This window comes from Pteropus vampyrus, unplaced genomic scaffold, assembly GCF_000151845.1.
Source record: "Pteropus vampyrus isolate Shadow unplaced genomic scaffold, Pvam_2.0 Scaffold48, whole genome shotgun sequence".
Classification (NCBI taxonomy): Eukaryota; Metazoa; Chordata; class Mammalia; order Chiroptera; family Pteropodidae; genus Pteropus; species Pteropus vampyrus.
This window is the reverse complement of record NW_011888829.1, coordinates 3,136,773-3,151,990: the sequence shown is the minus strand read 5'-3', so window position 1 is coordinate 3,151,990 and position 15,218 is coordinate 3,136,773. Positions and strand designations below refer to the sequence as shown.

At 44.2% G+C, this 15,218-nt stretch overlaps 1 protein-coding gene across 1 annotated transcript in view; it reads right to left on the bottom strand.

Annotated features, from left to right (window-relative positions):
- DGKI (diacylglycerol kinase iota) overlaps positions 1–15,218 on the bottom strand; it is a 273,413-nt gene that overhangs the window by 245,622 nt on the left and 12,573 nt on the right. The window contains exon 2 of the mRNA XM_023530296.1: positions 14,135–14,230. Coding sequence (XP_023386064.1) covers positions 14,135–14,200 — 66 coding nt within the window. The 5' untranslated portion in view covers positions 14,201–14,230. The remainder of the gene's footprint in view (positions 1–14,134; positions 14,231–15,218) is intronic.

Below are 15,218 nucleotides of genomic sequence, written 5' to 3'. Positions count from 1 at the left end.
TTTCGTCTTCGAAGGTGACGTGAATGGGCTGCTCAGTAAAGTGGAGGGGAAGAAGCTTCCCAAGCCCTTATAGTGTTGGGAACTCGGTGAACTTTCGGTGGGGGCCGCCTCCATGGGCAACACAAACTGGAACATCACCGCTATGTAACCCAACGTAAATGAAAACAAGAGTCCTCTGATTTATTTAAAGACCTAATTAAAAAGAATGACAAGCATATTTGGCAAGTTATGCTTCTCTGGGGAGCCTGGCATGCAATCTGTAAATTGGTATTAAAAAAATGAATGACATTATCAGGAAGCTCCATTAGTGAGATTTCGGGGTTGAAGCACAGCCTCTATTGCCACTTCTGTTGGCTTTCCTTTCCTCCAAGGAGAATACAGGGCATTTTGGACAAACCAGGAGGGTGGCTAACTGAGGTTTCAGCACACCCCTATTATGGGCCTTCGTTACATCAGTAAGTCTCTCTGCGACCATAGGATTTCATTATTCCAGACCAAGGAGCGGAGATGCCATGTGTCCAGAGGAATCTGTGGTCCAAGGGAAATCTCAGAGATCTTCTCAGAGGGTCTACCACATGGAGACCTCGTTCTGTATTAAAGGCCCCCACCCTCAGCCTAACTTCTGATGGTCCATGATGGAGAGGCCTTCCTTTGTCAAGGCCCCATGTGTTTGTGCCTCTGGAGAGACAAGGGCTTGTTGAGGGCTGAATCTCTCTGAGATGGCTCCTCACCACTGACACCCTAGATACTAAGTGATGCCAAAAGTACCTCAGAATATCTAAAGGAACAAGGAGCAGAAACAACAGGAGGTTGGGAAGGGGACTCATGTAAACTGGTGCCAAAATATTCATGCAGCACTCAAACGTATACCGGCATGCCTCACTCTGGAATTACAACGGTCTGAGGTGTCCTGCATGAGTGAATTTTTCATATCGCGGCAACAGTCTGTTGACCGCTGACCTTTCCAAAGCATATTTTGGACATTTATTCAATAAATGATGGCAACCATTACTATGCAGATAAAGAAACTCTGAGTGCTATTCAGGAAATACAAAGGAAGAAGCTTCTGTCCTTCCTCGGAGAAGCTCGTGAAGCCACTTGAGAAGACAAGAAGGACTTGGGGGAAAAAAAGGGGGGCATTAACAAGAGAAGGCCGCAGCTGGCTAAATGCTGAAGGAACAGCCTAGAAAATAAGAGCTATACTTTATAGGAGGGTAAAACTCTGGAGGCTGAGTCAGTAAAAAGGGCCTAACAGAGAAAGCAAATTCTTGAATTGGGCCTTAAAAGATGTGTATGTTTGGAAAACTGAGGACACGCAGCAGAGAGAAGATCCACAGACGCATCACGCAGTCGGTACTGAGGCTTCCTAAAAGGCCTGGAGACTGGCTCTGGCGTGTGCATGGGGCACAGTCACCGGACGCGCAGGTGTCCGTTTTCATGAGTCGTTGGGCATCTGATTTGGTGGGTGAGTGCAGAGGCGTCTGTGTGTGTGCCCGGCTGGGGGATGAGAGAGGGGGTCCGCAGGCGTGGGAAGTGGGAACACTGTCTGTTTAAGAAGCCAGAGGAGCTGTGTCGTGAGGGCCTGCAAGAGAAATGACACGGGACAGTTCCTGAGAGGCCCGCGGTAGAGTCCCCAGAAGACAGAGATTCCTCTGTGTGGGTCCACACTGCTATAACCCAACACCAAGGACATTGCCTGACACATCGCAGGAGCTCAACGGACATTCCAGAAGGGAGGGAGGGAAGAGGAAATGAGAAAAGGCTTGCAGAGAAGGGCTTTCTCGCCCCATCAAGTCCCCAACCCAGCCCCAGTCTGGAGAACTGGTGACTTTGGAATAATGAGACAAAGCCCACACTGGGACAGGAGCAATCTCACATCAGGAAATCTCAAAGGAAGAGGTAAGGAGGCGCCTTCAGTGCCTCGGAGGGCTCGAAGACCTGCAAACAATAAAGGAAAAGCAAGGTAGAGGCTTCACGGTGCTTTTACCTGAATGGCTCTTTTTCTCAGCACAAATGAGGCATCTCCTGTGGAGCCCAAAAAAAATATCTGATGGGAAGGTGAATCTGCAGAATACCGAGCTCTTATGTAAAGGGGTGGAGTTGAGAATGGGAAGTCTGGTACTGCGGCCGTGTGATTCCACCTGTAGCTACAAGCTAAACAGACCTTGGAATATTTATTTGAGTGACAGTTGCGGGGGTGAGGAGGAGGCACCCTGGACAGAATTGGGGCCAGCAAGCAGGCCAGAATTCCCAAACACAAGGCCTGATTGGGTGATGCAGATTCGGCTAGAAAGGTGCATTGCGAACTGAATGCCACAATCCTTAATTCTAACCCGAGAAATACAAATTTCAGCCTAATTGGCAATGGGGGCACCAATAGAGTTTTTGAGACTGATGTAACCAAAAGTAATGATTTAATCTGGTGCCCGTATGTGGCACTATCTGAAAGTGGAAGGAAAAAGATAAGAGGAATGAGATGCGTGATTTATTAAGTCAGTCAACCAATAAATGCTGAGTCCCTACTGAGTACCAGGCAATTCCCAGGCATCTTCCTAGTCACACGCAGGCCTCCTGGGAGGTTAACACGGATTTCTCACACCTGGGCCTTACGTCTCCCAGTAGAATAAGTGATAGCCAAGGACAGCTTTGCTCCCACACCTTGGTCAGCTTGCTACCTGTGTGCACAGCTGACTGCACATCTCATGCTGTGTTATGTCTGGAATTGCCTCTAAAGAACTGCAATAAAACTCACTTAATTTGCTCTTCAAACAGCCTATTTTGTTCTGTTCTAAGGAACACGTTACCTGAAGCAATCTGCATATGAAATGTTTAAGTTTCTAGAATCACCTTCCCTGAGTAATCTCGGATAGGCCTGTGTATCCAGAGGATAAGCAGGACCCACTTGAGCTAAGGCCCAGAGGGTCAATCTTGCAACTTTCCTAGAGACACGGAGAAAGAATAAAAGTGAGCTGAAGATGAGAACTCGAAAACCTTTCGTCCTCCTGAAGATGAGATAATCAGCGCTCATATGAAAAACAATTTGGCAAAAACCAAATTGCTAGAAACCATGTTAATTCAAAGCTGGTTAGAAAGACTGATACCTCACTGCATTGGACCGTTAAGTGAGGATGGGACAAAGCTACGACCAGATGGCACAGAATTCATTTGAAGACGGAAAAAAGGTACATGTATCTCAATAGCTTACTGTTATATTAAAATTTATATCGAATCCTTTTCTTTAAGGGTGGTTTAAAAGTGGCTTATGTTGGCAAATTTAATACATTTTCTTAATGGGAAGAAGGATTCTCTGATGGGCTACAACAGAAATCTGTGTGAACCTTAAAATCTATATTTTGGACTTCGATTGGGTATCTATCTGCATGAAATGTGGGTGTGTTATCGATATATGAAACAACTGTGTGCCGCAGCTGTTACTTAGGAAAAGTATGGTGATAGCCTGATCACTCTGTATTGGGTGACACAAACTTAATGGAAAATACAGCACTCCACAGCTCTCAGAGCCAGCTGTGCAAGGCTGCGCGTGGCCCGGCACGGACCAGGCCGAGGTCGTCACGCTGCCTTCTTCCTTCTGACCCCACCTTCCTGGTCAAGATGTATCAGAAAAGGATTTCAGCCTAATGAACTCAAAGACATCTTCAGAAATCCGTGATGCTATTTCCCACTCGTTCTCATTTTACCCGAGGACACTTCCCATTTCCATAACTACCGCTATTAATAAATGTTTCTGTACTTTGTTGCTCTCGTGACTTGTCTCTGCTGCTTTGTATTTCCTTCTGCTCCTTGTTTTTTCTCTCATTTCCTTCTTCCCATTTATTTCCTCTATGCTTCTCAGCTTTGGTGGCAGCGGGTCCTAGTTTATGTGACCACAGCCGGTCAATAGCTTTATCAAGTGCTACCTTCCTGTCTTTGGTTCTTTCCAGCTGCTTTTGTGGCTGCGCCCTACTCAATTTTTACACTCCCTTCAGAGTTATCTCAGATCAAAGTGGCCATGTATCACAGTAGATTAACTGAAGTGTTACTATATGTGTAAGAATATAAATAAATAGGATTATAAGTGTACAGACATTTATAAGTAGAAATTCATACAATTAGAGTCCTACACACATAAACATAAGTGTACTCACTAATTTCTAGAAGACTGATATGGACGAGGATAGGCTGGACATATTACAGAAATCATAGTGAAGACAACAGGAAATGGCGTCTCGATGTTTTCTCAATGGCTCTCTCTAGTTCTGAGGTAGTATATCAAAGGCACGGCAGAGATCTGAGGCTTAATATAAGCTAGAAACATCAAAGTTTGCCTTTTAATCCTTGTTGGTGTAATAGCAACAGATACGCCATCTTACTTGCAGTACAAATCCTAACATGTTCTCATCATCAGTTTATTTTCCAGAAATAGATGAAAATGTTTTTTAAAGGCACGGCTTAGGGTTTCTAAACAATAATTTAGAGACATTTGTTTTAACCTAGAAGATCGTATGTACGTAAGAAGCCACATCGGGTCGTGGTAAATTAGCTACCCTTCATTGCCGTTTCCTACCTCCCAAGCTATTGGTGACATAATTGAGACAAAGTCTTCCAACCAATCTAGCCCAGGAAGACGGCCATTTCAGCCACGGTTCACCAACGCTGTATCTCCAATGGGCAATGTGGTTTTCACTCACATACACACACCCATCCACACCGTTTTCAATGAGGACATCGTTACCACACACAAAGTATCTACCAGGAGGACGCTGTGTGCACTATAAACACAGCTCGCTTCCACCACACGAGGTGGGGACCATTCCCCAACTTTACAGCTAAGGAGCTGAGACCCTGTGAGACTGAGCAACTTGCCCAAGGTGGATGAGCTAGGAGTGGAACTTGATCTTTCTGACTCAAAGCCATCTCTTTCTGTTACGATTTATGACTTCTCTCTTATTTTCTTTACTAGTGATAGAGTAGGGGGAAAAGACCAATGAAGACAGATAAACATGATATTTAATATGATTGCTTTAGAAAATCTATTCTCATGAGAATCCCACGGGGATGGATAATAATGGCAACCGGTGCACAACCGCCTGTGCCGAGTGGTAAACGGCTAGCTGTCTCTACTCTCCGTGAGAATCAGATAAATGAGCTGCAGTAGGCATGACGCTGGCTAAAAGGGGCTTAAAACCCCAGAACAGCCTTCCAGTAGTGAGCATCGAATCTCCCTGTGAAGAGCCTTAAAAATAAGGCAGGAAGTTAAACAACCTGGATTCTAAGTACAATGACACTTAAAAGATTGGGTTGATTTGGTGGCAGGTCTATCTGTGTGTGTACGGGTCCTCTCTCTCGACAAACATACCACTCTCATTCATTCATTTATTCCATGAAAACTGACAGGATAACTACTTAGTGCAGTCATTGTCCTCAGTGCTGAGGACTCAGCAGAGCACAAGACAGGCAAAGTCCCTAAGCTAAATGGAGCTTATGTTCTGGTGGTAGAAACAGACGGATGAGTGAGTGACATTTTTTTTAATGACAGAAAATGCCATGTGCTATAAAATATCAAGAGAATGGAGAAGGGGCACAGAGTCAAGGACCGCCGTTCAGCTGGGCCAGTTGTTATACCCCATGAGACCTGCCTTCTCTTTGATTCATGACAGAGGTGACGATTATTACAAGGCCCTCCAAAGTTAGTGCCTGGGCTGAGCCGTTGGGTTTCAGTTTCTGACAATCCACTGGAACCGCTTTCACTCAAGAAGGAATGACTATAATAACTAATTATTATTGAGTGTTTGTGACTTGTCACACTGTTAATTGTTACATATGCATGATCTCACTTAAGTTTCACAACGACCAAAAGAAGCAGGTTTTATCCACATTTTATAGATGTCAAACTGAGACTTTCATTTAAATAGAAAGTCTCACAGCCTGGATTCAAAGCCAGATCGTTCTATTCCACAGCCACCTCCTGGGCTGAAGACATCAAAGCAGCCTTCTCTGTTTCCTTACATTTTTAAGGAACTACCTTCTGAAATCTGCATCTGCCTGGTGTGTGAGGTAGGGTACTGATAAGGACAAGCTCCTAAAAAAACAGAGGCAATGTCAACCAGTAGTAGTTCTGGGTACCTGCTAGTGCGAATAAGGCTTCAGCCAAGATTGTGGCCTCTGAGCAACAAGAATATGGGAAAATCTGTTGTTCTGGGTCCCGGGCACTGAGGAACACTGGAAGAAGGGCAAGCATCTCTACACACCTGGGGATATGTAAACTCGATGCTGAATCAGATGCAAATCATTTTGATTAAGTAACAAGACTGTACCAATATTAAAAAGGACTGCACAAACACAAACTCGTGTATGAACACGTAAATGCAGCCTCAATCTAAAACAATCCTTGCAGAAGGGATGACAATTATTCTCCAAGAATAAAATCAAACACATATAAACACACACTTGGCTTAATGAAAGTTTAGAACAAAGGCAAAAGAATTGTACACAGATACAGAAAAGTTAGGAGGCTAGATGCTGACTGTCTTTGCCTTTTTTTTTCCCTTTACCTTCAAGTAGAAGTAAGTGCTTCCAATAAACCACCCCAAAAGGTTGTCGTTATTGATCAACATTGGTAAGTCCTAGGAAAACTGCACTGTGTGAGCAGTTCTCAAATAGTTTTCCTCTGAATACTGAGATCCCACGAGATATCAATGGACGTTCTGTGGGAGAAATAATGGATTCAACAATCCTTCCCTCATCCCTAAAACAAAGTAGGAAACTCTGCATATCTTATGCCCTTCTTAGAGTATATTAAAGGTGTTCAGTGTTTTCTAAATTTATTTGGTCACAAGCCTCCTTTAATGAACAATACCCCATATTGTTTCTATGAGTTCAGTGCTCTCCAGAACACAATTTCTTTTTTTAAGTGGATCGTGCAAATAGACAAGGGCGCTGTGTTGATCCAGGGTCACTTAGGAGGAAGTGACAAAACCCTAAAGCCCTCTGAGCTCCATATCCTGTCCCCATCTCTACTGCATGAAGTGAACACGATCAGTATGATATTTGCCTCAACTACACGGACAGCAGTCTATGCCAAATGATTCGTTATAACAACGGCGATGACAATTGTAATAGTAACAATGGCTGGCATCTACTGAGGGTTTGCCATGTGCTAGACACAGTTCTAAGTGTGCACTTGAATGAACCCATGGGAATGTGTGACTGTGTGGCCAGACACAGACGGGCACCACCACCAGCCAGACATAGACGAGCAATACCACCTACGCCCACAGGAACACTCCACGCCCTCCACTCACAGCCACTGCCTAGGAGCAGAGTCTGTCTGTGCAAGTGCTGTTTCAAAACTACTTCTGTTGGTTGCTATGCTCTCCCTGAGCCACTGAGCACCTGCGCATCCTAATGGCAGGAGAGGCCGCTGGCAGACAGCGACCCTGGCAGCTCCTGGAGACAGCGTCCTCAAGGCTGGCGCCCGAACAGCTCAGAAAGCCGGCCAAGCAGCCTGGGCTTTACCGCTGCAATACCGACAGCCTGCACCGCACTCGGCCAAGCCACCATCTGGGTGTGCGGATCACCAGTCCTCTGGGCTGGACAACTGGCATGTGAGGGGTCAGCAAGCAGGCGGGCTCGGCGACTGTGCGGCTCGAGTCCAGCTCTGCGGTGCACACCTGCCAGACATGATACGCAAACAGGCAGAAGGCCCAGCAGTGCGCGCTGGGCACTGATTCACCTGCTTGCCCACAGCGCACGGATGCACCTGAGCCAGCAGCTGCCCACGTTCCAGAGATGAAATAGACAGGGTGGACCAGGTTCGAGATTTTTTTTTTTAACAACAAAAAGCTGAAAGTTTCTTTTAATTAGGACAAGGAGCTATAGTGTCCTTGTCCTCTTCTTACAAGTTTCTTCCAGGGACCCAGGGGTGTGGCCAGCATCCTTGTGGGCGGATGCCGCGATACCCGATCACAATGATGCGACTTCTGATTCACCAGTAAGGAAACAGGGCCTGTGAGATGTCTTCCAGAATGGGTCACTTTTATTTGTCACACTCAATTGGTTCCACCCATGACTTAGTGAGACTACATATATGACACACAGTGGCAAAATAACAGGTGACTCTCGAGAAGCCTCAGACAGAACGATCCCAAACATAAGGTATGGTTGAAACCAGTCCACCCAAACTACTGATTAACTCATTCAACTTAATGACATTAAAATATAAGCAAGGACAGTAGAGAGAAAGAAAGGATATGAACATCTGTCAATTAATTTGATCCTTCTACCAATTCTGAGAGGCAGACGTAATCATGACTGTTTTACGGAGGAGCCCGTGCCTCAGAGAAGCAGGGCGGAGCCAGGGTTTGCATCTAGGACCGTCTGTGTCCAGATCCTCACTCTCCACTCCCCCTCAGCCCCACATCACACAGGGCCTCCCTAGAGCAAGTCATTCATTTACACAATATCGGAAGACATCGTAGAATCAGGGTCAGGCTTTGCAGGTGGGATCGGCCACTTTTGACAAACATTACCCACCAAAAAAAAGATGAAAGCAAACTACATGAACAAAACATTAAAAAAAGTAAAACAGTACCCATTAGCCTACTCCCCCTCCACACACACACACAAAGGTGACATAAGCACATTTAAAAATAGAGAACATATATCCGGTAAGAGCATTTTGAAGTCTGACAGTTCCTTTTTGCTCCTACTCAACCCACACACTCTCTCTCACCTAGCTGTCTACCTACTCTCCCCGCAGCGCTCAGCTCCTGGCGCTTACCTGCCTGTCTGCTCACTTACCCCAAAAGCCACATGCCTCTCAGCCAAAACCCTCAGTCAAGGCTGATTGAAGTGTACGTGTGTGTGTGTGTGTGTGTGTGCGTGCGTGCGCGCGCGCACATCCGTGAGCCTCATGCAGTATCTGTACACCTGGAAAAGGTGACTCACCCTGCAGAATGGCCACTGTGTTTGTTTGTTTCCTAGAGCTGCCCTAGCAAAATGCCACAAACAGGGCGGCTTAAAACAACAGAAACGTGTTCTCTCGCAGTCTGGAAGCTTCGAGTTTGAAAGCAAGGCATCAACAGGGCCGGCACCCTTCTGAGGGACCCGAGGGAGAATGTGCCTCTTTCCTGGCTTCGGATGACAGCCTCCAGTCCTGGCCTTCTCTGGCTCCCAATAGCATCGCTCCAACCCCCGCCTGTCATCACACAGCCTTCTTCCCTGTGTGAATCTCCATGCGTCCTCTCCACCTCTTAGAAGGACACGTGTCGTATTAGATCAAGGGCCCACCCTGCTCCAGGATGACCTCATCTTAACTAATTACATCTCTAACAACCCTATTTCCAGACGAGGTCACATTCCGAGATCCTCGGGCTTGGGACTTTGGCATATCTTTTGGGGCCACACAATTCAACCTACAAGAGCTACGATATGCCAGGTGCGAGGACCAGGCCACTTTGTTGAATCCTGACACTCTCTTTATGAAGTAGTTCGGTGGCCCTCTATCCACTACGTGTGACAGCGCCTAGAATCATCTGTACAGTTGGTTTCTTTTAATATATCCGTGCCCGACGCCACTCACCAGAGCTTCTGATGTGACAGATCCAGGCTGGGAAGCAACCATTTTCAACAATAAAATTAAAAAGTAAAGTTTCATAAGTGCCTGCATTGCTCATCCAGAAATAAGTCTCACTGAGGTGGATCTGAACGACAATACTTTAAGTTAGAAAATGGAGGCGGAAAGAGGTGAGATGATACGTCTAAAGTTCACTAAGTAAATAGATAAAACAGCAGGTTTTCAACCAAGGTTCATCTCGCACGAAGTCCACTTCCTTCCTACGACCTCCGTGTCCTCACGCGTGTAGGCAGGTGTGACTACTGTTGCGTACATCCACATATGACGTAGGTAAGTGTCTTTTAAGTGTCACAATACATGTGCACCGGTGTGTGCTCTTTGGATTATTAGTGGAGGCACGAGTTTCTTCGGGAACCAATGTTTAGCGGAACATCTTTGGATATCTTTTAACAAAGCACGAGGACGGTTTCTACAGATGCTACCCGCTAACCTGTGAGGCTGTCACTTATAATTCAGCGTCACTCTCAACACCGTCTGAAGTTTCTGGGACTGGGGACTCAGCCCATAAACACAGAGTAAGTGAATGAAGAAATGTCCATCCGAATAAATAGCACCAGACAAGAGCGGCCCTAGTTGGACTTTTATTGAATTTTCCCCCCATAATCATGCTGGGAAACGGCGATCTTTCTGCTTCAATTTCATTATCTCTATTCCCCTTTCTCCCCTCTAGGCCAGAAAAAGAAACAGTTGCTAATTTGAGCACTGTCACTGATTTGGAAATAACTTTAATCTCATTAAATATCTGCTGGCAGACATTCTACTGTATTAAATGTTGCCACTAGAGAAACGTTAGAAGAGGAAGGTATTTTAAGAGTTACCTGGTTCAGCCCCAAGGCTTTGGAGCAAACTCTCCTGCAACACTCTTCGTGACCTGTGATGTCACCGCCTTGCTTTCAAGGCCCTCCAGTATCAGCCCCCAAATATCAACCCATGTGACAGCAGGAGGCCGTGGATTTGCAGGACAGTTTTGGTTTTAAATAGACCATTGCAATGTCCCCATAAGTTAGAGTGACAGTTTCCCCGATGCCTTGAGTTAGACAAAGTATCATACGGCCATGCTTCATGAGCACACAGACCTTTGTAACATGCAAGTTTAGGTTCAGAAAATGTGGACCCGCGTACACCTCCATCCGTCCTCATTTCCAATGCTTCCTAACACATGCCCTTTGGGATGCTCGTGCATGTCTCACAATTACCTCCTCCCTCGTACAAAGCTTGTCCCTCCTCCCCTGAGTTTGCCTGTCTTCGTCTCCCAGCCTGAACTGTCCTCCTTCCTCAATTCCACGTATGTAAATTGCACCCGTCTTTCAAAACTGTGCCCAAGCCCCATTTCCATGGAGCCGCCTCTGTCTGCTCAACCCACACTGACTTCTCCCTTCTCCTAACTTCTGCCTGTGACATTTGCTTTGCTAAAACAGGGTCATGAGTGAAAGGCACATCTTAAATGATGGATCCCCTCCTCCTCCAAGCGTTCTGCCTGCACTTTGTTCAGAAGGTCAGCTTTCTTCAAAGGTGGCTCATTAAAGAAAACGAGAATATAATAATCTACTTACGAGTACATTTTTCTTACAAAACTGTTGTTCCAATCCTGAGGAAGCTGCAGATAGAACGTTTTAACTGGAGGCTCTCTTGGCGATCTCACCCCACCTCTTAGCCAAGCAAGACGCGCACCCCACCCACAGCATCAAGATGGCCAGCCAACTGATTTGTAGACACGCCGTTTGAGCCCACCTCTCCAGGCGCCTCGCTTCCTTGCTGGGCAGATCTGGTTGTTAAAATTCTTCCTTATAATATAGTATTTTCTCAAAGTTAAGTTTGTGGACCATCTCTACTGTAATTATTTGAGGTGCTTGCTAAAATCAGATTCCCAAGTCCAACTCCAGTCCTACCGAGTCGGCATTTGGAGTGAAGAGAGAAATAATAGCCTACATCATTAACAGATTTTCCAGAGGATGTTTATAACCCCATACTGTAAGAGCTGCTGTTAGTAGGTGGATTCCATCGTATCAAGAACTTGGTTCCACCATCCTAACCACAAAGAGCAGGACACTTCAAACACTGGAAGCCGTCCGTTCTCTCTCCCTTTGCCCTATAACACTCTGTTGCAACCTAGGTTACTTACTACAAAAGTACCTACCCCAGACCAACTTGAGTACATCTCTCTGGGCCTTTTTTCCTGCGTATCAACATCCTCTCAAAATGTGATGCCCGGATGAGGTGGAAAGAGCTAGATTTTTAATGCTTTCACTTCATACTACCAATTTGGGGAAGTAGATCAATTTACACTCGCGCCAGCTGACAGTGAGAGCAGCCATGCTGTCCTAAACTAACCGTTAGTAAGCATTAGCATCTTGTAGATCTCCACTAATTGAATAGGCACATGATGTTGACTCCTCGCTGTTGTTTTAATTTAGGTGCCTTTGTTTAGAGTTTTCACATCTATATTGGTCTTTGATGGTTCTTCTGTGAATTGCCTGCTCCTGTCCTTTCCGGTTTGTTTGTTTGTTTTCTGTTAATTCATTATGTCCGTCTCCGTGGCAAGTAAGTCCTTTCAATGCATTAGCTCGTTTAATCCTCCGAACATTTCCTTCACTTTATGGGTGAAGAAACTGAGCCTTCAGGAATTTATAAAGAGGAAACAGAGCGAGGTCCTCAGGTCCTCGCTGATTTATTCTTTCATTTAATGAACATTTTTTGGAAGAAAGCTCTTCATCTTCCAGAAACTTTATAAAGTAAGTTAATAGAGCCAAGTGTTTGGAATGAAATTTTGAGGAGGGTTCAAAAGAACGCTGGGAATTTTCACAACTCTATTACCTCATTACATTGACCTAAAATTCTCTTTATTCTCCTTGCTTTTCCTAGCCTAGAGGGAATAGTGACTAAACTATATCAGTGGATAGCAATGCTATTTACTGATACAAATTTTGAAGAGTTCAAAAGTATATATGCAAGTAAGATTGTGTTTCATTTCTTCCATTTCTGATGATCAAGAGCAGTGTTTATGCAATTAACTAAGATCCCAATGATAATTATTTATTGAATTTTAGTCCAAATAGCTGAGCTTCTTTTAGTTATGGTTAATTTAATCTAACTCCATGCAATTACATTTCCATTAAAAATACATATGCATAAGTATTTGAATCAATTGAATTTACAACCAGATTAAAAGAAATGCAGACAATTAAGTACAAATCTGAGTTGGAAACAAAACTAAAAATAATTTAGTCCTACTCCATTTTTCTACCAAGAAGGTAGCTAAGGCCCCAAGGTCAAGAGTCCTCCATGTCACACAGTGATCGGTAACATCGAGATCCGATTTAAACTGAGAGTCTGTGCAACAATTCAGAGTCTGGGCCTTTCACTGACACTTTACAGTTCCCAACTTCCCTCAAATGAACCCCGGTCCTCCAAAATTCTCATAAAGTTTTCCAAACAAAACCTATAAACCAGGCATCCAAACAGCTAACGTAATTTTAAAGGTCTTGGCTCCCTAGCTTTGTGATTCCAGGCAGCCTGATAAAAGTCCTTGGGGGCTATATTCTTCTGTGAGCTTTGACTGAAACTCAATATTTTCCTTATTAGTTATTAACAGAAGCATATTCACTTGTAATCCAAGATCCTAGATTTTGCCCCAAATCTTTCTTTCACATAATAAACAAACATAAAAAGGAAAAAAAAACTTTTTTTATTATGTCGATAATGGTGCCCATTTCCCCAAATAAGAAGGAATATCTCTTCTTTCTCTACTATTCTGATTTCTGATTGCTCTCTTTATGGACTCATAATTTTAAACTACACAAAATCTTTAAGTTCACTTTCTCAACAGGAAAATTTTAGTTCCTTACAACCTACTGCCTGGCAACCATGCTCTCTTCACAGAACAAAAAGAGAATTTAACCTTTAAACAGATTGTTCTGATAGAGACACAAAGTAAGTTTTAAAAAGCAAAGGATATTCATTCCGATCTGGTTGACTGTTGATTGTTTATATGGTTTCTAAAATTTTATCCTCCAGAACTTGGTCTGAATTATTTGCCAGCCTGCACTCACTACCAGACAGGTGTTTCCACCCATCCCCCACCTTCACCTCCAGTAATGCCCTCCACCACACACGCTCCCTACAAAGGAGGTACCCCCCCTCCCCGAGACCTCTCCCTACACAGACACCCCCGCCGTAAGGGGACATTCCCTCATATACACTCTCCCTCCCTCCCTCCCACCCTACAACCAAAACCAACCTCGATTATTATCATAAAGTCACACACTAAACCTAGGTTTGGCCTGAACAGTCAGGCCCCAAACCTATTCAAACTGATCCTGCGAAAGCCATGTTAACTTGATATACTCTTTCTATCAACTGTCTCACGAGGCACAAGCTCTTCCAAACCTCTCCTTGGACATTCAGCCATGGTGACCCCCGCTGCCTTCAGACTCTTCTGGCTGGGAGATCTGCGCCCCCATCGCTCAGAGCCCCGAGGTGTGACGTGAGGAGCACACTCACTGCAAATCTGACTTGGCAGTTCTCCTCGCCCAGGTAGCACAGGTCTCCTGAGACGTTGGTCTCCATCCACAGGTGCTCTCCATTCACGGCGTTCTCCTGGAAGGAAAAGACCCACCTGACTTCAGTTTGCTTTCTCAGGCATCAATGGAAGAAGCTCTCGAATTTACTTTTTGGAGGCAAGAGAGTTAGGGAACCCATGGAGTTTAAACACGTCTCATTTCACCTCACCCCTGAAAATACCACTGGTGTTGGTCCTACTGAAATTCTAGAAATGGAGAAAGGTATTTGGAAATGCTTTGAGCCAAAAACTAAAATAGACATTAGGTCTATCGATGCTTTATCCATGGATGCGGTCATCCCTGAAACACATATTAAACAAATGAGGGAAAGAGAACCCCTCAAATTGTTCAATGAAGGGTTTATTTATCCAGGCCCAACACTGCAGATTTCATGACAATGGAAACCAAAGTTATAGTCAAAGATGCCTTTACTGAGCAAATTAACTATGAAGGAGGATATAGCTACCTTAAAGTACTTTAAGTAAAGACTGTCACAAAACACATTTATACCAATAGTGGGTAAATTATACTTCTAAGCCAGAGGTTTCTTGAAACTCAGTCTTATGTCTTCATGTACTCAAATCCTAATAAATTTCTACTAAAAATTCAAACATTTTACCAATTCTGTAGGGCCTTTGTCCAGTTAATTCAAACTGAAGGATTTTCTTGCTTTTAAAAATATTCAAATACTTCTTGTGGCAAACAGAATAGTTGTAGGTTTGGACCCTAAAAGTTTCCAAATAATGATAGATAAGGACAATATTCTTATTAATTAATTAAATTAATAGGTACTTTTTTTTTTGCTATGTATCCCAAAGAAATTGCTCTCCACAATCTAAAGTACTTTACTTTAGATTTATCATCCAATTTATCATCCAACTTTAACATATAACCATTTATAGAAGAAAATCTCTTTTCATCCTTTTTTTCTTTTAATTCCGTCAGTAAACATGTATTCCGCATCACTGGCTCCAGGTGCTGGGTTAGTGTGGTCATCCAGGAAATAAACTCTACCAGAGAACATG